Below are 21,880 nucleotides of genomic sequence, written 5' to 3' on the forward strand. Positions count from 1 at the left end.
GCAAAAGAAAGAAATACAGAATAGCTAACTGCCAAAAAGGACTGCAAAATGCTCTTCCCAAAAGACACGAAAAATGTTTATGCTCTAATTTAATAATGCATAAGGCCAAATTCAGCAACTACCAATTATTTTGAGTATTCCTGGCCAGTTCTGTCTTCAGAAATACTCTGTTCTCTGATGCAAAGAAGACCACATTTCTTTAGAAAAGAACTGTTTTTGGTAAAAAATTACAACATATAACAGCATGCAAGTGTTTGTTCTTTACTAAGTACTAATGGCAAATCAAATGTCTTAATAAGTAAGAGATGCTTTCAGGGAGATTAACTTCCAGCAAAAACAATTTTTTAGATTTTAAAATCTAGCAAACATTCATAAGGAGTAAGGATTACCATCAATAGAAGATTATTTCTTGAACTTTAAAAAAAAAACATTTGACAACTTGAGGACCTGGAGAACTGTAAAGTGCGCTCCAGTCCATGTAAATACACCCACCACACACCCCCTTCCCAGGACAACTCCATATATTATAATGTCAAGAGCGGCCCTGGGTGACTGTGCAATGTATACATAGTCTTCTGTACCTGAATAGAACTAATTGTAAAATTATAATTATGTTAAATTCCAATATAAGATCAAGAGGAAAATGTTACCTGTACATCGGGATGATCAGAGATCAGAACCCCTTCCTTGTTGTAGGTATAAACTACAAAATCTTGGGGCAAAAGGTCTCTGGAAGAGGAATAAAACATATCACTTAAAATTATTTTACCTACATACAACTAAGAAACAACTCATAAGGCAATATTCCTAAAACATATAAACAGGAACAAAAACTTTCACCTGACAAATTATTATTTAAAGGGAAAGCTATTATAAAACAAAAAGGTCATAAATAGACTCAAATCTGAAATCATGTGCGTTGCTTCCTCATAAAGAATGCTAGGCTGCCTATGTGTTCTAGTGGTCATAAAATGTTGGCTGCAAAAAATAAAAGTAATGTCTTTAAATTTTTCTGATACATCTCATAGGAAAAGTATAAATAAGGTTATGTACTTATCATATTTCTAGATGATGTACTCATCATGTTTCTTAAAAGAAAAATAAGTGCTTTTACTCTTTCCTAAAAGTCCTATATAAACGAGAAGCACTCACTGCTTTAACCTTGTAAGTAGAGAGGCAAAATCAGTGTCAGTTGGAGGAAACAATTACTGCTGATTGCTGAACTCCCTTGCATGTTAAGGGAGCTCAGTATTGTAAACCATATGTGTAAAGACAGGGTTATCTTCGTTAAAGAAAACAACTGTTCAGTGACACTTGTTAAAAATGGTAAGGCAGACTTTATTCAGCTCCACTGTGATAAGTATAAGAACCACTGCAATGAGAGATAAAGGATCAACTACAAATACAGCATGGGCAAGTGGGAATGTATACCCAAGGGGCAGAGGTCAGTGGATAGGAAATTACTAGCTGAAAATATCAGTGGTGAGGGGTGGTCTGGCTAAACTAACCTAACAGATTCTCGCTGAAGATAGGCCAGGGTGATAGGAAATCACCTGGGGGGGTGGTAAAGGATGAGGAACCTGATCACACGTCCAGAGGGATCAGAAACCAGGAGGTTCTTGCTAAAACCAGATTTTATAAGGAAGTGCATGGATGATGTACTTAGAAAAAGGTTCAACCGCCTAAGGTCAAGCAAAGAATGTTTGTCAGTCTCCACTCTTGTTCAAGAAAAAAAGAGACATCCTTCTTTCCTCTGAACAATATAAATCCACACAGAATCTGGAATCCTTTCATTCATTAAGGACCAGCTGAATCATCTATTGGAACTTGGTAGTAAAGGACATTTGCTGGATGGTGCTAGCAGTCAGGCATTTAATGAGGACGGTTGCTATGAAAATAAAGACAAATAAACTCAGTTTCTGAATCCAGTGGGCAGCAGTCAAGGTTTTTAGATTTGAAATTCTCGAAGCATGTTTAGATGGTAGAGGATGGCACTGTCCATCCGACAAATCTTCCTGGTTGGAAATTTGAATGTACCCGGTGATGGCATCAGGCGTTCTGGTGAACTTTTTGAATGGTCCATACCAGAAGAGACAGGAAGGTTGCCCATATGTGAACTGTTGTGGTAAATTTTTTTTTTGAAATTTATATCAATTTGTTCAGCTTCTGCTTGTAGAGCTTCAGGAAAAGGGCAGTTTTAACTCTCAATGATTCCAACTGAGAAGGGAGAAAAACTAGAAATGTTAATTTGGAGAGTGGTAGCCAGATATTGGAGGAAACCAGAAGATTTCAGATTTGGTAAAAAAAAAAAAAAAAAAAAAAAAAAGGCAAAATGTGCAAGATGGAACTGGCAAGGGTACATTGGAGTTTTCTACTGAAACAAACAAAAATATTCTCTCTACAGTCACCCTCATTTCTGTCAAAGATAATCAAAATAAGACTAATCTGTTTGCCAAGTAAGTCAAGTCTCATTAAACCTGCCTTGATTATTTACATAAGTGCAGCAAAAACAGTGACTGGCCACACAGGTCCTTGTTTGAGTTTCATTTCCTGGAACATTTCATAAGCAATCTCAGATGGGACTTCTAAAAGCCTCCCAGGATGGGGCATCTTGAGCAGCTCAGTCAGTTAAACGTCTGACTTCTGCTGAGGCTGAGCTCTCACATTCCTGAGCTCAAGCCCCACATAGGGCTCTCTGCTGACAGCACAGAGCCCACTTTGGATCCTCTGTCTCCCTCTCTCTCTGCCGTTCTCTCTCTCTCTCTCTCAAATAAATAAAATAAAAATAAACATTTTTTTTAAATAAAAAAATAAGTAAAAGCCTCTCAGGGCTTAGAAGCCATCAGATTTTGCCTGCAGTGCCTAGAGGTATGGAGAATTCCTCTCTTCTCAAGGTTTTCAAAATACCCAGAGGTTCCTGGACCTGCCAGAAATGACCTTCCTTACTCAGCTTTAAGGCAGGAAACCCTGTAAGAGGCCAGGTACAGGCTGGTTTTACCAAGGTGTGTGGGGTGACAGGAAGGTATAAAATTGGCTCCTTAAAGTCAACCTTAGCTCCTTAATGCTGTCTGAGCATATGTGATTTGATGCATATCATTCTCAAATATGACATTCCAGTCAAAAACCTTGATAATACAACTAAGGTTTCCAATTGGATCCTCACAGATTCTCACTGAACTTCCACAAAAAACCATACTGCCATGAAAATAAGGATACTCTCTAAAAACTTCTAATTTCTGGAGGTCTTGGATAGGGAGAAAAGATCAATGGTTCAATTCCATATACAAAAAGAAAAAGGTTTCCTGCAATCCCTATCAAAATAACACCAGCATTCCTCACAGAGCTAGCAGAGCAAACAATCCTAAAATTTGTATGGAACCAGAAAAGACCCCAAATAGCCAAGGCAATCCTGAAAAAGAAAACCAAAGCTGGATGCATCACAAAATTCTGGACTTCAAGCTGTATTACAAAGCTGGAACTATCAAGACAATATGATACTGACATAAGAACAGACACATAGATCAATGGAACACAATACAGAACCCAGAAATAGATCCACAAATGTATGGCTAACTAATCTTTGACAAAGCAGGAAAGTATATCCAATGGAAAAAAGACAGTCTCTTCAGCAAATGGTGTTGGGAACACTGGACAGTGAAATACAAAATGAACCTGGACCACTTTCTTACACCATATACAAAAAATAAACTCAAAATGGATGAAAGACCTAAACGTAAGACAGGAAACCATCAAAATCCTAGAGGAGAAAACAGGAAACAACCTTTTTGACCTTGGCTGCAGTAGCTTCCTACCTCACATGTCTCCACAGGCAAGGGAAACAAAAGCAAAATGAACTATTGAGACCTCATCAAGATAAAAAGCTTCTTCACAGAGAAGGAAAGAGTCAGCAAAACTAAAAGGCAGCCAACAGAAGAGAAGATATTTGCCAATGAAATATCAGATAAAGGGTTAGTATCCGAAATCTATAAAGAACTTACCAAACTCAATACCCAAAAACAAAAATCCAGGGAAGAAATGGGCAAAAGACATGTCTTTTCCAAAGAAGACATCCAGATGGCTAATGGACACATGAAAAGATGCTCAACATCACTCATCATCAGGGAAATACAAATCAAAACCACAATGAGATACCACCTCACACATGTCAGAATGGCTAAAATGAACAACTCAAGCAACAACAGATGTTGGTGAGGATGTGGAGCAAGAGGAACCCTTTTGCGCTGCTGGTGGGAATGCAAACTGGTGCAGCCACTCTGGAAAACAGTATGGAGGTTCCTAAAAATATTAAAAATAGAACTACCCTACGGGCGCCTGGGTAGCTCAGTCAGTTAAGCATCCAACTTCAGCTAAGGTCATGATCTCATAGTTTGTCAGTTCAAGCCCCATGTCAGGCTCTGTGCTGACAGCTCAGAGCCTGGAGCCTGCTTCGGATTCTATGTCTCCCTCTCTCTCTCTGCCTCTCCCCCACTTGTCCTCTGTCTCTGTCTGTCCCTCTATCAAAAATGAATAAAATGAAAAAAAAAATTCTTAACTAATAAAAAAAAAAATAGACTACCCTAAAACCCAGTAATTATACTACTAGGTATTTATCCAAAGGATTAAGGAGTGCTGATTCGAAGGGGCACATGCATCCCAATGTTTACAGCAGCACTATCGACAATAGCCAAATTATGGAAAGAGCCCAAATGTCCACTGACAGATGAATGGATGAAGAAAATGTGATGGACTACTACGCGGTAATCAAAAAGAATGAAATCTTGCCATTTGTAACACATGGATGGAACTAGAGTGTATTATGCTAAGTGAAATTAGCCAGAGAAAGACAAATATCATATGATTTCACTCATATGTGGAATTTAAGAAACAAAACAGATGAACTTAAGGGAAGGGAAGCAGAAATAACATAAAAACAGAGAGGGGGACAAACTATAAGAGACTCTTAAATACAGAGAACAAACTGAGGGTTGCTGGCAGAGTGTTGGGTGGGGGGATAGGCTAAATGGGTGAGGGGCATTAAGGAGGACACTTGTTGGGATGAGCACTGGGTGTTACATATAGGTGATGAATCATTAAATTTTACTCCTGAAATCATTATTACATTACATGTTAACTACTTGGATTTAAATTAAAAAAATAAAAATTTTAGAAATTTAAAAAAAGTTTTCCTTAAATTTGGGAAACAAAACATTAAAGAACCAGGAATGTTTCAACAAAAAGTCATAAAAAAATTATAATAATCCTCATCAGTTCATTCAGGCCCACGTAATTAAGTCTTGTTCTACTTAATCTTGTGTTAGCAGTTTTTATGAATCCATCAGTTTCTTCATTAGTTCTGACATTCTTACTCAATCCAATGGCAAGGTCTGAAAGTTTTTAAGTGATGCCATCAAGGAGCATTCTAACCTGTAGCTAATTATAATGCTTTCAGAGAAGAATCAGAGTAACTGTCTGTGACAAAACACCTAAAATAGTTGTGGTTAAAGATCTGACAAGATTTCATTATAATGCTATTGACAAGGACATTTCGTTATTTCTGTGACATACAGCAATTTAAGGTAATAATTCAACAATGACAGTATTGATAAATTTCTATGAATATCATACAATTTCTGAAATAACCTGTAATAGTAACATATCCACACACATGTAACCTAAGGCTTATCATCACTTATTTGACAATGCTTCCCATGTAATTTAACATATCAAATACACGTAATTAGTTATACATCTCTCTTTTTATAAGAGACAAAACCCATGAGATTTTCCAAGGGTCATCTAGGAAATCTCAAAGTTAGTCTAAGGTCAAAAAGACTTCACTTAGAATCTGACATGGAGAAGTTGTCATGTCAGAAGGTTTGATCACTTGACTAAAGAAGATCACAGTCACTGTAAAACAATCCTTAGTCATCCACTTAACCAAAATCACAATTAAAAGATATCAAAGGCAAACACAGAAAGTACATGGTTGTAAAACTTCTTAGCCTCTTACAATTAAGAAGACCTGGTTTTCTTCAATAGTCAAAGAACTGATCAACATAATATGAAGCACAAGAAATTATTTTAAAACACAAAATCTTGTTTTCCCAGGCATATTACTTACAAGGTAAAGAAAATCAACTTTTTTTTACAACTTCTTATTAAGAGCAAACCAAAAGAAACTTTGCTGTTTTAACACTGAGAGAAAATCAAATAATAGTTTTACATCAATGTACTATTAGTACAAAGGCAAATTTTTTTTAATTAAAAACAATTTTGTTTAATAATAAATACAAATAAATCTATCCAATCTTGGCCAACTTTGACCAGAAAAAGAAAGATTCCTTTTCTAAGGTTCCTTTTCCACAAATCTTACAAAATTTTTTTCTTATATCCATTCAGTTTTTCTCCTACTCTTTTCTTCTTTCTCATTCTGGAACAACCAGTCCATTCTACTTTCCAGTAAAATTACTCTCTTCTTCCCTTAACAAAAACGCGTCCTTCATAACTTTCCTCACCAAAAATACATCTTACTTTCCCTGAATACAGTTTTTCTTTACTATTACTATTCCTAGTAGTTTCATTTACATATATTGATTATATTTTTTAACCATCTGAAACCCAAATTTTCAGTGAAAAGTAGGAAGCAGACAATTGCAAACTCACATACTATCATATACTCAACATACTATCATAATATAGCAAGTTTAAGAATATATCATTTCTATAGACATGTCTTTTTCATAGTACAACTTTATCACACTTACTTATAGACCTAAATATATACAGCTTTTCTATACCATATTAAAAATGAGATACCAAAAGTAAAATAAAATTAATGTTCAGCAATTAATGTCTCAATATTTCTCTAATTTGGAAATGATCTAGATGGTCAATAAATATCCATCTTTAACTTAGTATAGCCTTAATGTTTAAAGTTATGAAAAAGGTTTTGAAACTATTCTTAAGGAGAACTATCATAAAACAGAATGATCAATGAAAAGTTCATTTATAATCTTTTATTCCATTCATATCTATTTAATTTACTTGATCTTAATAATTATACTTGAATTACCCATGAAAATTTCATAAGACATTAAACAAAGCTAGCCATCCATCATCTTAACTTATTTTTCCTGTTGACCGATGAAGTAAGTAAAAAAAAAATCACAGAAGCAAACATCCTAAAGAATCTAGGGGCGCCTGGGTGGCGCAGTCGGTTAAGCGTCCGACTTCAGCCAGGTCACGATCTCGCGGTCCGTGAGTTCGAGCCCCGCGTCGGGCTCTGGGCTGATGGCTCAGAGCCTGGAGCCTGTTTCCGATTCTGTGTCTCCCTCTCTTTCTGCCCCTCCCCCGTTTATGCTCTGTCTCTCTCTGTCCCAAAAATAAATAAACGTTGGAAAAAAAAAAAAAAGAATCTAAAAAGTTATTCATGATTCTTCTTTCTTTTCTAACTGCTGTGTTTGATGTACACCAAGCAATTCCTTTTTATTATACATTTTGTTTTTAGGTTGGATTTATAGTTTATAATCTTAAACATCTAGTAGACACAAATTTGTCTGACTAGTAAACAGAGATAGAAAAAAACTTTGTATCTGCAACTCTGACAACTCTGAAGTAGTCAGAGTTTATCAATAAGTTTAGCAATAATTTTAAAGCTAGCTTTATTTACCAAAGATCATCCCAGATCATGTGAACTTAAAAAACAAAAAACAAAAGACAGGTTAGTTTCTATACTTATGAATGTTAAGAAAACTTAATTTATATAAGTGTTCATTGTCTCCAGACCAATTTTAATAGAACTCCATTAAGGAATTTTATGAATTAATTTGTTAATACCATCCAGAAGTAGAAAACTACCACACATCTAGAATATGCATATATAAACATATATATGTATAACATATATATATGTGTATATATATATATATATAAACATATATAGATAGATACAAATAGAGAACCTATAGCTTCCATTTCAAAATTTCAGCTATGAGTCAGTACAACAGTAATACAATCTCACTGGTTTATCCCCACTTTGTTTTTTCATCCAAACTGTGTTTCTGGCAAATGGACCAAGTTAAGGTTACCTGCCTACCAATAACTGTGGAGACTTTTTAAGATTTTCTTTTGTTGTGATAATGTAATATGAAGGCATTGAGCTAAATTTTAGGTGAGTGACTAGAAGACATCTAAGTGCTGTCTGGATGTTTCCAGCCCATGCATGGGCAAATCATCCAGCTCTATTTCCAAAGAGTCTTTTGTTTCTCTTCTGAGCCTTAGGTAGTCACTCTCAGGGGTACCTGACTCCCTTAAGAGGCCCCAGTGGAGGCCAGGGCACCTACAATTCCAGTGGCTGTAGAAAGCCGAAGGGCTGAAGTGGGACGGGAAAGGCAGCAAGGGTGGACAGAGGGATGGAGAACATAGGGGCTTGAATAGGAACATCTCAAAGGAGTCAAAGGAACTAGGGCAGAAGACTGAAGGTGGTAAAAGGAGGAAGGAGGAGCAGCAGCAGTGGGAAGGGAGAAGTATTGGCAGTCAATCTGGGGAGATCTCAAGTTTCCCAAAATGGCCAACGAAGTTCCAAATTATCCTCAGCAAAATCATGCCAACAAGAAAGGAAGTAGGCCCAGCAGAAAGTCATCAGGAGTTTGAGAAAAGGGTTTCAGTTGACCGAGAAATTCCCCTGGGAGAAGTGGGATGCAACAGAAGAGAAGAGAGAGACCTCACAGAGAGTAAGGAAGAAGAGTCTTCCGGCCCAGGAAGTCGGGGAATAATCCCCACTCCCCACTCAGAACAAGGAGCCAGGAAGACCTCCAGCCCAGCAGGTACCTTGCAAAAAAGCTTGCGACTTTAACCCAGCTTCAGAGAGTATAACCAAATCTTAAAAATCAAAATCTGTCCTTACCAGCTTCAACAGACATTTGTCTGAAGCAATCGTTCAAGAGTCTGATTCACCTATGGATCCCCAATCAATTAGCCAGTAATAAAGACAAAGGCTTCAAAGATAGGTACATACTTAGGGCCCTAGGTGAGAGGTCTGAGGGTCCAATGATGAATCTGACCCTACCTAAGTCATGGCACCATGACTGCCAAAGAAAAAAAAATATCAATGACACTTTTTTTAAAAAGTTTAATTTTGAAAGAGAGAGTAAGCACGCACATGTGTGCACTCTTGCATAAGTGGAGGAGGGGCAGAGAGAGGAGACAGAGAATCCCAAGCAAACTCCTCGCTGTCAGTATGGAGCCCAATGCAGGATTCAGACTCACTAATCACCAGATCATGACCTGAGCCGAAACCAAGAGTCGAATGCTTAGCCAATTGAGCCACCCAGGTGCCCCTCAATGACGCTGTTAAAGATGGTAATGATGAGAGAGCAGAAGGCAAGGTGAGGGCAAAGCATAAGCCAACACCCTGTAACCCCCCACCATGTGGATATGTGTGACATTCCTCAGGCACTCCTGGCTGCCCAAGAACAGAGGAAGGGGAAAAACAAATGGCCAACTGATAGAGATCACAGTCATGCAGAACATAAATCCGTATCAGTTTGCAACTGTCTTAATGATTTACAAGAAAAAAGCAATCTTATCAATAGCCAGACTTTCAGAAACCTATAGACTCAATTTCCGGGATGCTAAAATTACCATCCCCTCCAGAACATACAAAATCTTATATAATCAGTCACTCCTCACACATATAACGCAGCTCTTTCTGCCCACAGGCCCTGTTCCTGTGCTATACTGAAAACATCTTTTCGCACCAAAAAAATCTCAAGAATTCTTTCTCAGCCATTGGCTCCCAAACCCCATTTCAAACCACATCAGTAAGGCAGACTTTATTCAAGTCCATTGCACTGAGTGTAAGGACTACTGCAATGGGATTTCACAGTGGAGGAAAGAGATAAGAATTAACTCCAAATACAGCATGGACAAGTGGGAATTTATAGCCAAGGGGCAGGGTAGAGGGGTCAATGGATAGAAAATTACTAAGAGGAAACTTCAGGGGTGAGGGGGGTTCTAGCTAACACAACCTAAGAGATTCTTGCTTAAGACAAGCCAGGGTGATCAGACCTCACCTGGGGATGGTAAAGGATGAGGAACCTGGTTACATGTTCACAGTGATCAAGGGCAAGGGGGGTGGTGGTTCTTGTCAAACTGACCTAGCAGGGTTCTTGCCAAAACTGGATTTTACAAGAAAGTGCACTGATACACCTAGAAAGAAGGTCAGCAGACTGACTGAAGTTTGGTCAAGCAAAGAATCTGTCATTTGCAGCAGAACTGGAGCAGCTCTACGCTTATCTCCAGGGATTATGGACAAGTCAGGGAGGCAATGTGCTCGCTGGTGATTTAGAATACGCCATTTAACGTTCTAAACTCCCCCTGGAGGCAGCCGGGACCAGCTTCCCTGTACTGTTTAGAGACGGAGAGATTGATGGTTTGCATGCAGAGTAATGAGCTACAGAGCCTGATTTGGGCTACATGACCAGAGTAGTATAAAAGATCCCTTGTGTAAACCTGTGCCTGGGCTCCCATGAAAATAGATGCTACACACTATCTCAGAGGTTTGTTAAACTGAAGACAAAGCACATCTGTGCAACTGAGAAAGGACCCTGAGGGGCTTTGCATAAAGTTTTCAAACCCCTTGATTCTCTGCACTTTCTCTGTCCTGATGCACTGTATCATTTACCTTTATTAAAGGCAACTTGAATAAACTTGGGAGTAGCCTGTGGAGTCTTCAGTCCTTTTGATTCGTTCATCACTGCACTGTCTCCCCTTCTCTCTCCCCAACACGCGCGCGCACACACACACACACACACACACACACACACACACACACACACACACACACGTCTCCCTCTAGTGGTGAATCCGAAAGATAGTTTGCTTAGTTTGCTTTGCTCTGCTTATCTTCCTCTTTGGAAGTCACTGCCTACCCAGTGAGAGAGAATTCTACTATGCTTCTCCAGAAGCAAACTTGCCACTATGTGGCATTCACATAAATAACTAAATCTGCCTAATACTAGGGTTCAGGATTAGTAGGTCCGTTGGGCTTTCATTCTAAGCTAAATCCTCCAACCCAGCCCTTATCAATAATAAAAGTAACATGTAACCTCTCATTTAACTTACCCTTGTATTTAATTTTTAAATTTGCTCCTCACAGGCAGAGAAAGATGTGATCTCTTCTTTCCCACAACCCCCAGTTCCTGCCAAATACTCCATATAAGTGACTATGTACCCTCCTCCACAAGAAGGGTTCAATGGCTTTTACCAAATTCTCAAGGGAGACCCAAAAAGAGTTAAGACCACTATTCTAGAAGCAATGGAAGGAAAAAATAAGCATTTGCTACAATATAGTCACTCTTTTATTGAATGTCATAACTTCTCCATTATTACAGAGAATGTATCTGAGCCATTTTATTCTAGGCTATCTACCCTAACTTTTTTTCATTAGTGATCATAGCTTTGATAACCACCTTTCAAAGACACTCAAACAAATGCCTGGAAAAGTACCATTTGCCACCAAATCAAGAAGCATAGTAATGTAGAGTATACATAGCACATATATTTGGATCACCAGACTTCCAGTCAAATGACCTGGATTTGTGCCCCAGCTTGAACCATTACAAACTGTGATACTGAGCAAGGCAGTAACCTTCCTGAACCTTAGTATTCTTATGCATAAAATGAGGACAACAAACACTGCTCAAGAATTAAGTTGTTATTAACAATATGATAAATGAGATCAAGGTTGTGAAAATGTTTTGTAAGATGAAACCTATGCAAAAAATAAGGAACTACAGTGGATCCTTGAACAACACAGGAGTTCAGGGCGCTGACACCCCACACAGTCAAAAATCCACACATAATTTTTGACTCCCCAAAAACTTAACTACTGATAGCCATCACTGACTGGAAGTCTTACTGGCAGTCAATTAACACATATTTTACACATTGTATGTATTATATACTGTATTCTTACAATAAAGTAAGCCAAAAAATGTTAAGAAAATCATAAGGAAAAAATACATCTACAGTATTGTACATGTATTTATTATATGTGTAAGTTGACCCATCAGTTCAAACCCATGTTGATCCAGGGTCAACTGTATTATTTTATTGACATAATTTTAATTGATTTACATCTACAGGAAGGATGAGAAGAAAATATTTAGACCTATTAAATTTTTTTTTTTTTTTACATAGTGACATCACTACATTGGAGTCAAGCAGGATCCTTCAGGAGTTTTGTGAGAATTAAATAAATACTATACCTAAAAGTACCTAATACAGTGCCTGGAACACACACACACACAAAAAAAAGTGTTCAATAAATGTTAACATCCATCAAATACAGTAGAAGACTTCAGAAAGTCTGTCTGAAAATATCTGTCACATTGCCTGAAATTCTGCCAAGGAGACTCAAACCCTTTGGGTGAACATCCTCTTCTAGTAAAGTCTTACTCAAACTTGAGGATGCAAAAAAAAAATCAGGAAATCCTGTTAAAACACAGATTGCTATGACACCTCCCAAAATTCTGGTTCATTCTAGAGTTAGGCCTGTGAACTGGCATCTCTGACAAACTCTCAGCGGCTGTGGAGAGGTTCCAGGACTAGGCTTTGAGCAGCACTTCCTTAGACAGAAACACTTAGCATCCCTTCATTCATACCTCATTGTAAATGGGTCTATCATGTGGCTTTTTTTTTCCTAGGATCTCTCACTAAAGATATTAGAAGTTTTGCTGCGTAAGAAAAGGGAAAGATGGGAGAAGACAGGCCACAGGAAAGTTGGGTGACTCAGCATGCTTAAAAACTTGGCATTTCAAAAAGACAGCCAAAGAACACAGGTTACCAAGGTGGGATTAGGAGAAAACATGCCAAAATGCAGAGAAGGGATTAAAATGGGGATGTGAGGAACAGCTGGGTGGCTCAGTTGGTTGAGTGTCTGACTTTGGCTCAGGTCATGATCTCGAGGTTTGTGAGTTTGAGCCCCACATTGGGCTTGCTGCTGTCAGCCTGTCAGCAAAGAACCCGCTTTGGATCCTTTGTCCCCCTCTCTCTGCCCCTCCCCCGCTTGCACATTCTCTCTCAAAAATAAATAAATTTTTTTTTTTTAAAAAGCGGGGAGATGAGGGGCGCCTGGGTGGCTCAATCGGTTGGGCATCCAACTTTCGGCTCAGGTCATGATCTCACGGTTTGTGAGTTCGAACCCTGCAAGGCTCTGTGCTAACAGCTCGGAGCCTGGAATCAGCTTCAGATTCTGTGTGTCCCTCGCTCTCTGCCCCTCCCCCACTCGTGCTCTGTCTCTCTCTCTCAATAATAAATAAATGTTAAAAAAAAAAATTTTTTTTTAAAGGGGGGTAGATGACAGACTACTATTGTGTTCTACACGTTTGTGTCCCTCCCCTACACCACAGAAACATTCATATTTTGAAACCCTCACCACCAGTGTGGTTGTATTTGGAAATGGGGCACGAAGGAAGTAATCATGGTTAAATAAGGTCATAAAGGGTGAGGTCCTGAGCTGACAACATTAGTGTCCCTATTAGAAGAGACACAGGAGAGCTTGCTCCTTTCCCACCCTTCACCCCCCACACCAAGGAGGCCATGTAAGTGAACACAGCGTGAGAAGATGGCCATCTGTAACTCAAGGGGAGAGTCCTCGCCAGACACCAGCCCAGATAGCACCTTGATCTTGGACTTCTGGTCTCCATAACTTGTGAGAAAATAAACTTCCTTTTTTTAAGTCTGTGGTATTTTGTTATGGCAGCACCAGCAGACTGATACTAACTATTAAAGACTTCTTTACATCTGCTCAATTGTTCCTTGGGCCTATCACAATTAAAAACTTTTCTTCTGAAATACAGCTTTCTGTAAATTTATTTTCCCTTGCCTTAATGTCAATGGAAACACCAAATAGTATGGCTTTTTCCACACTGCTACTCTTGTTATCCTCACCTTTTTATCCATCTACTAAACAATATCTAACTAAATATACTATTTAAATATACTACTTAAAATATACTTTCTTAAAAATATATAATATTTTTAAACAAATTACCAAAAAGCCAAAGTAAATTAAAGTTCTTACTTGTTCTTTTCCAAGTGAATAATATGCTCTTTTCCTTCAGCTTGAATAATATAAGATACCTAAATGCACAGAGAAGGAGAAAAAAAACAATAAAACACCATCTTATAAATTACTTTTCAAAAACAGGTATTTATAAGATACTGGAAATTATCCTGAATTAAAATAATTTAGCACTGACTGAAATTGTTTTATAGAACTTTGTAACTGTTCTTAATAAAAATATAGTCTGACAGGGGCACCTAGGTGGCTCAGTTGGTTAAGCATCCAGCTCTTCGTTTTGGCTCAGGCCATGATCTCGCAGTTTGTGGGATTGAGCCCCTCATCAGGCTCTGCGCTGGCAGCAGAAGTGTGCTTGGGATTCTCTCTCTCTCTCTCTCTCTCTCTCTCTCTCTCACACACACACACACACACTGATCACCCCTACCTTCCTTTAATAACTTATTGTGGGAAATCATCTGCATGTCCATCTAAACTCTTCTTAAATTCATTTATAATTCAGCTGTAACTTCAGGGATTATTTCTATTAAGTCTGTCCAAGTATTACCTCCAGTATAAAGTAATTCTTCCTTTTGTTTAAGTGAAATGAATTTCTTAGTTTCAAGAGATTATCTCTAGTTCTAATTATCCAAAAGTTGACATTCGTACGCTTTTATGATTTTGTATCTTCACACAGCTTACCACATTTCATCAATCCTAAATCACACTTTTTTCCCCTCAAATGAACATCTTCTGAATTCCGGATGCATCATACAAAGGCAGAGCAGTCAAACTGGTAGGACTCTGTTTCTTTCTTAATTAGTGGTATATTAAACAATAGTGTGCCTTACAATGGACAGCATCTCAGAGCCAACGAACTAAGATAAGACAACTTGCACTTACACATCCTGAAGTTCATGGGATCCTCTTCTCTACCTCAAACAACTCTGAAACAACTTCCCCAGCAACTCACCACTTCATTAGTCGGAAGCATTTAATGTGACCGCTAGAAGCATGAGATTCCACTTTGCCTTAACTCTTTAACAAAAGAGAAAGTCATGGAGGGACTCAACAAATAATATTATTAGAAGTGTTCTCTTATTTTCCTCACTGTCTCTGGACTCTAAGTTAACATTTTGCCAAGAAATAGCATGATCCCCTTTTCTAGGGCTCATCAACATCTCAATTCGAAGGCCTAGACCAAGTTACAGAATCTGGCACTCTGCTTCCACATCTGAATGCGAGCCTGTGATCTACTTCGATCTCAACTTAGGCATCAAAAATACCAAGCTCCTAGTTACAAACTTCTGGTGACAAAAAAGACAATGGAAATGAAAAGTACAGCATAGAAAATATAGTCAGTAAAATGGTAATAACATTGTTTGGTGACAGATGGTCACTACACTTAACATGGCGAGCACTGAGTAATGTATAAAATTGTTGGATCATAATAGTGCATACCTGGCACTAATATAAAACTGTATGTTAATTATACTTCAATAAGAAAAGGATGAAAACTAAAAATAAAATGAAAGAAAGAAAGAAAGAAAGAAAGAAAGAAAGAAAGAAAGAACGAACAACAAAAAAAATACTAAGCTCCTTCCATTGTCATAGCTTTGGCATGTGCTGTTCTATCCTCTCTGCTCTTGGTCAGTCATATGATATAAAATCACCACCATCATGTCATCTGAGAAAAATTCTGAAGAGTCTGAGGATTGTTTCATAATGCTATATTCCTTCCCCAAATATCTGCCTGGATTGCTCATTCCCCTGCTTTACTCAAGGGTCACTTTCTCAGTAAGGCTTTTCCAGGCTTAAAAAGTACAAACCCTCTTACCCCACCCTTACCCTCACCCAGCACTCGTTATCCACCCTGCTGCTATAATTTTCTCAAGAGCACGCATTACCACCTTAAGTAATCTACATCAATCTACCTTAGTTCTTTGTTTTTTGTCTCCTCCCCCAACCCCACTAAAATGGAAGCTCCATAAGAACATGGACTTTGTCTGTTTCGTTCACTGCCATAACCCTAGTGCCCAAACAGCACTTCTACTTCTCCAAATATTTATCCAGGCACATGAATGACATTTATTATGATCACAAGTATCTGTGTGCATAGTCACTGTGTTAAAGAGTGAAGAAGAGGAGGGGCGCCTGGGTGGCGCAGTCGGTTAAGCGTCCGACTTCAGCCAGGTCACGATCTCGCGGTCTGGGAGTTCGAGCCCCGCGTCGGGCTCTGGGCTGATGGCTCAGAGCCTGGAGCCTGTTTCCGATTCTGTGTCTCCCTCTCTCTCTGCCCCTCCCCCGTTCATGCTCTGTCTCTCTCTGTCCCAAAAATAAAAATAAAAACGTTGAAAAAAAATTAAAAAAAAAAAAAAAAAGAGTGAAGAAGAGGAGACAAATAATGAAGCAAGTATACATTAATTCTATTCTAAGTCAAAACATAATCCAATGGCAGTATGTCCAGCTCAAAACAGAAACAAGGAAGAATTCTAAATTGTAGGGTTATTTATTCCTTACTTATAGAGAAGAAACGGGGTTGAATGATCTACCCTAGTGGTAGTACTTGGAGGGTACTAAACCAAAAAGCTCCTGACTCTCAACTCCAGTGTTCTTTTTACGAGGTCCAGCCCCTACACAATGTTCGAGCTACCCTCTTTTTATGAATATATCAGCAATTCAGACATAATTAACAAAACTCTAACCCTCCTTATCTATTACTGTTAAATTACAGTACAGTTAAATTATGCTTCTATAAAGTTGAAGAATTGGCAAAATCAGTTGAAATCCAAACATTTTTTCTGAACTTTACAGTAGGAGAAAATAGTATAAAAAACAATTTTTGTGCATTGGGTTACAGCGTTCGCAGCACAGTAATGTTTCTTCTGATATGGAGATAAAACACTTTTGAGTAAGTATTCCCAAATATGAAATACATACATGTAACATACTACCATTCTCCAGAGCCTGTGAAGATACAGTATGAAGTATTCTTCCTATCACAAACTAAGAGAGGTTCATTCTTATTATTATGAAAAGACCACTGTAACCATCACCAGTGAGAAAAGGGTTACAAATCTGTATAATCAGGGGCACCTGGGGGGCTCAGTCGGTTGAGTGTCCGACTTCAGCTCAGGTCATGATCTCAGTTCATGAGTTTGAGCCCCATGCTGTCAGCATGGAACCCACTTGGGATCCTCTGTCCCCCTCTCTCTTTGCCCCTCCCTGCTCACGCTCTCTCTCAAAAATAAATTAAAACACACTTTTAAAAAATCTATATAATCAGCATCCTAAACTGGTCATAGAATTTTATTTAACTATTTCATTCTGTTATGTTTCAAGTTGACCATTTGTCTTAAAAAAAATAAGAAACTACTAAGGATCAATATATCACTTTAAGGAGAGTAATGGCCAACAGATATCAGTGCCATATGTATGGTGGTGCACTAATCACTGGCCAACACTACTCACTGAACCAATCCCTGCTGAAAATAACACACCTATCTTTAAAAAAAAAATTTTAACACATACATATTTCTTAAGAGATAACTTGCCTGTTCTGAAAAGGGCCTAGGGGCTTCTCTTCGTTCTCTAGTTAATCTCCAAGGAGTTATAATTTCATAAGAAGAGAGATGTGAGGTCTGTTGAAAACCTACAGAAAAGGGAAAAACAAATATTATATAACAAATGAACCTGAAAAATTAAATGGTACCAAAATGTAATGGAAATCAAAAGCTTTATGTCCAAATCACAAAATCACGTGACCTTCACATATATACCTGTGTGTGTATGTGTGTATATATACACCATATAATTTTATACAAAAAATAGCAATATACCTGATAAGTATGAAGGGGAAAAATATATTTCCTAAAAAATAATGTAAGTCTTCACAGTGCATACACAGCAATCATTTTCAAACAATTGTTTGCTATTAACTCTTTTTCTTAAAAGAAATCTTAAGATATAGACACAAGAAAAAAAAAGTGCTTTGGTGGGAAAATAGAAGGAAAGCATCTGGAGCCTAGCCCATTCACTCATCTCCCATTTTCCACCCTCATCCAACACAAATGAAATCCCAAGACAGTATTGGAATACCTATGAAACAGACCAGGACAATGAGAGGGAAAAGTTGCTTTCAATGCCTGATGGATTAACTCTAATAAATATACACTTAATAATGTAGCAATTATCTCAAATGAAATTACTGCCACAAATCTGTCCTAAAAACTAAAACTTCTGATAAAATTTATTAACACTGAAGAACTCAAAACCATCATGCAGCCTTACTCCCAATTCCAATCCTGTTCACTTTACTGCACAGTAGAATCATATCTAAGTGGAGGTTGGGTTCTAAAGTCATCACTTGAGCAAAAATTGAGTATAACCAAAATTTCCCTAATTCCTTACAAGACTTCTCTTATTGGAGTCTGATACAAAGTCTCTCAATACATCCAACATAATATCTGATGGCATGTCAATTTTTTTCAGTGAATTTAATGAAGTAGATGGTTACACCTAAAGACCATGGATGAAAATTCCTTGTCTCTATATGTTCACATGTACCTAAACCACATCCAGTATGAGGAGGCTTCAGTCTAGCATATACAAACAGGAAGACTAATGCAAGAATAGCCACATTCTTCACTCAGTAGATAAATGTATGAAATAATTTCATTAAGTGGAATTTCTTCAACAAATGCCCAAAAAGGGGGGGGGGGGGTGGAAGGGTGAAAGAGCCTTATAATTTAAAGAGCCTTATAGGGGCACCTGGGTGACTCAGTTGGTTAAGGGTCTGACTTCGGCTCAGGTCATGATCTCATGGTTCATGAGTTCGAGCCCCCCATCAGGCTCTGTGCTGACAGCTCAGAGCCTGGAGCCTGCTTCAGATTCTGTGTCCCCCTATCTGCCCCACACCTGCTTGTGCTCTGTCTCTCTCTGTCTTTCAAAAATGAATAAACATTTTTAAAAAATTTTTTTAATAAATAAAGAGCCTTATAAATGTATGGATTTGTTGGATCCTAATTCAACAAATCAATAGAAAAAAACAAATTCTGAATCAGGGAAATTTTAACACTGCACAGATGTTTGATGATCTTGAAAAACTTAATTTTTGTATGTGTGATAACCATATTGTGGATAAGACTTTCTTTTTAAAGTCCTTATGTCTTAGAGATTCATTCAGAATATTCACAGACAAAACTGTATGTCTAGGATTTGTATCAAAATAATCCGGTGTATGTCTGAGGTAGGAGATACATACGAAATTATATTGAAGTTGGGTAAGGGGTACATGTGAGTTCATTCATTATTCTTCTCTCTACTATCATGTGTGTTTAAAATTTTCTAGAATAAAATAATTATTCTTTAAAGTAGTGACCTATAGGAAGTAGGATGAAGGGAAAGACATTTACTTTTCACTTCAATCAACTGCATTATAGCATTTATGAAATATTACATCATATCATATACACTACAAAATGTCATAAATAAACATGTAAATATCATAAGTAAACATACCAAACTTGCTGAAAGGAGTTATCACAATGGAATAGAACCAGAGAATATTGAGATAAGGACTTGGGGCTTTATTTCCTGCACTACTCTATATCTGTATTGTTTGAATTTGTTTTTACAATGAGTAATTTATAATCCCTGTATTACTTTTGAAATTATAAGGAGAAAAAAGCATGTTTCTTCAATAAAGAAAAGTATAACCTATTTAAAGTACTAATTATCGGGGCGCCTGGGTGGCTTGGTCGGTTAAGCGTCTGACTTCGGCTCAGGTCATGATCTCACAGTCCGTGAGTTCGAGCCCCACGTCGGGCTCTGTGCTGACAGCTCAGAGCCTGGAGCCTGTTTCAGATTCTGTGTCTCCCTCTCTCTCTGCCCCTCCCCTGTTCATGCTCTGTCTCTCTCTGTCTCAAAAATAAATAAACGTTAAAAAAATTTTTTTAAATAAAAAAAAATAAAGTACTAATTATCTAGCATCTCCCAAAGCTCCTTCCTTTTCATCAGCCTTACTAACCCCACACCTCAGAAAGAAGACTACAATCCTTCTTACCTGGTCTCCCTACTCCCACTCTCTTCCTTGAATCCAACCTGTGTGTTCATTTACCCATTAATTGTTTATGTCCCTCAGATTTCTCAAATACAAATGAAAATGAAGTATTTATAGCTTTCTCCAAGATAACACTGTATATACAAATGTCTATAACCTTGTCTAGTTTGAGATTTTAAAAGATACAACAGAAAAACAAATTGTATTCTATCCAATACAATACATATAATACTAACAGTTTTCAAACTCTTTACCCATCTTTAAACACCTTATGTCTTTATAATATGATATACTATCTAAATGTGGATTCAAGCCATTACATAAAAACACCAGAAATGGATTCCAATACTCACAAAAGCAACCATGAGCTTATCCAAGGCATATTTATAACATACTATGATAAAATATCATTCAGATATTTGGAGTTATTAATTGGGAACCATGACAAAAGAAATCCATGGCCTTAATACATGCCGGCTTCAAATCACTAGATAGAAACATCCTTAATCCCATCCAAATTAATTGAGGTACAGGACTACTTCCTCACCCAGAATAAACCTTTCAATGACTTTTGGGTTTTTTTTTTTAATTCCTAAAAATACAAGTTTCAATATTATCCTTAATAATTTCACTCTGGATCATGTTAATCTGTTCATCTACTAGGACAGTCAGTCACTCTAGAAGTGGTGTTGTTAACAGAACCAGACCCTTGTGCTCTCTAGCCAACAGAAACTGACAAGGGGGGAGGCGGGGAGCCTGGGTGGCTCAATCTGACTCTTGGTTTCGGCTCAGGTCAAGATCTCACAGTTCATGGGATGGAGCCTCATATCGGACTCTGTGTTGACAGCATGGAGCCTGCTTGGGATTCTCTCTCTCCTTCTCTCTCTGCCCCTCTCACTCTCTCTTAAAATAAATAAATAAACATTAAAAAAAAGAAGAAGAAAGAAATTGACAAGAGCCCGAACAGGAGTTTCAAGCAAGGCTTTTATCAGGGGCTTCTGCAGGAGCAAAAGGCAGGGAACAGAAGGCAAAGTATCCTTGGGCTAGCTCCCTGAAAAATGTCCAGGGAAAGTTTTTAAAGGGGCTGAGGCAGGAAAGAGGCGACATCTTAGCACATAGGGGCAGGAAAATACAGAAAGTTGGGCCCACAGGTAGTTGACAGACCATACTTCATACATGGTATGTTTCATTTGCATGTTAAGTTAAATTTTTAGCATTACATTGAGGAGAAAAGTCAGTGACAGGTCAGAGCTAGGTCCACTTGGCTCTAACTGGCCTGGTGTTTACAGGAGCACACAGGCTGTAAATTGGGTCCTGGAGCTTGTTACAAGCTTGTGGCTTTTGACTTCCTGATCACATGCAGCCACCTGCAAGCTGGACTAGAGAAATGGGTTATTGCCATTCATGCTCTGAGAGGGTTCTGAGTTTTTCTGCAAGTTCCTGTTCTGTTTCAGTGGCACGAACAGTCAGCAGGAATAAAATTATTTTAGTGAGTAAAATAAATTAGAAGCTCTGTGTGACAAAAAGTAAATCATTGTGTACATTTATTTGCAACTTCCTCTGACTCTAGAATGATTTCAAAATAAAACCTTTTGAAAGTAAATCGTTATAGGCAAGAATACATATGCTAAGAGGCTCAGGCAACTGTTAAACTAGAAGCTAAACAATATGCAACTGAAGTTTTCTCATTACAACTCAGAAGAAACATAACAGAGAAAAAGAAACATCTCAGAACTACAAATGGGCAGGCAGATAAT

General features: G+C 37.9%; 1 protein-coding gene across 2 annotated transcripts in view; it reads right to left on the reverse strand.

The window, feature by feature from the left end:
- ADAM9 (ADAM metallopeptidase domain 9) overlaps positions 1–21,880 on the reverse strand; it is a 152,047-nt gene that overhangs the window by 122,922 nt on the left and 7,245 nt on the right. For both annotated transcript variants that reach the window (XM_025921371.2, XM_086703654.1), the window contains exons 2-4: positions 17,617–17,714; positions 14,087–14,145; positions 651–729 (exon numbers count right to left, since the gene is read on the reverse strand). In XM_025921371.2, coding sequence (XP_025777156.1) covers positions 651–729; positions 14,087–14,145; positions 17,617–17,714 — 236 coding nt within the window. The remainder of the gene's footprint in view (positions 1–650; positions 730–14,086; positions 14,146–17,616; positions 17,715–21,880) is intronic.

This window comes from Puma concolor, chromosome B1 (genome assembly GCF_028749965.1).
Source record: "Puma concolor isolate L17-30 chromosome B1, mPumCon1.1.hap2, whole genome shotgun sequence".
NCBI lineage: Eukaryota > Metazoa > Chordata > Mammalia > Carnivora > Felidae > Puma > Puma concolor.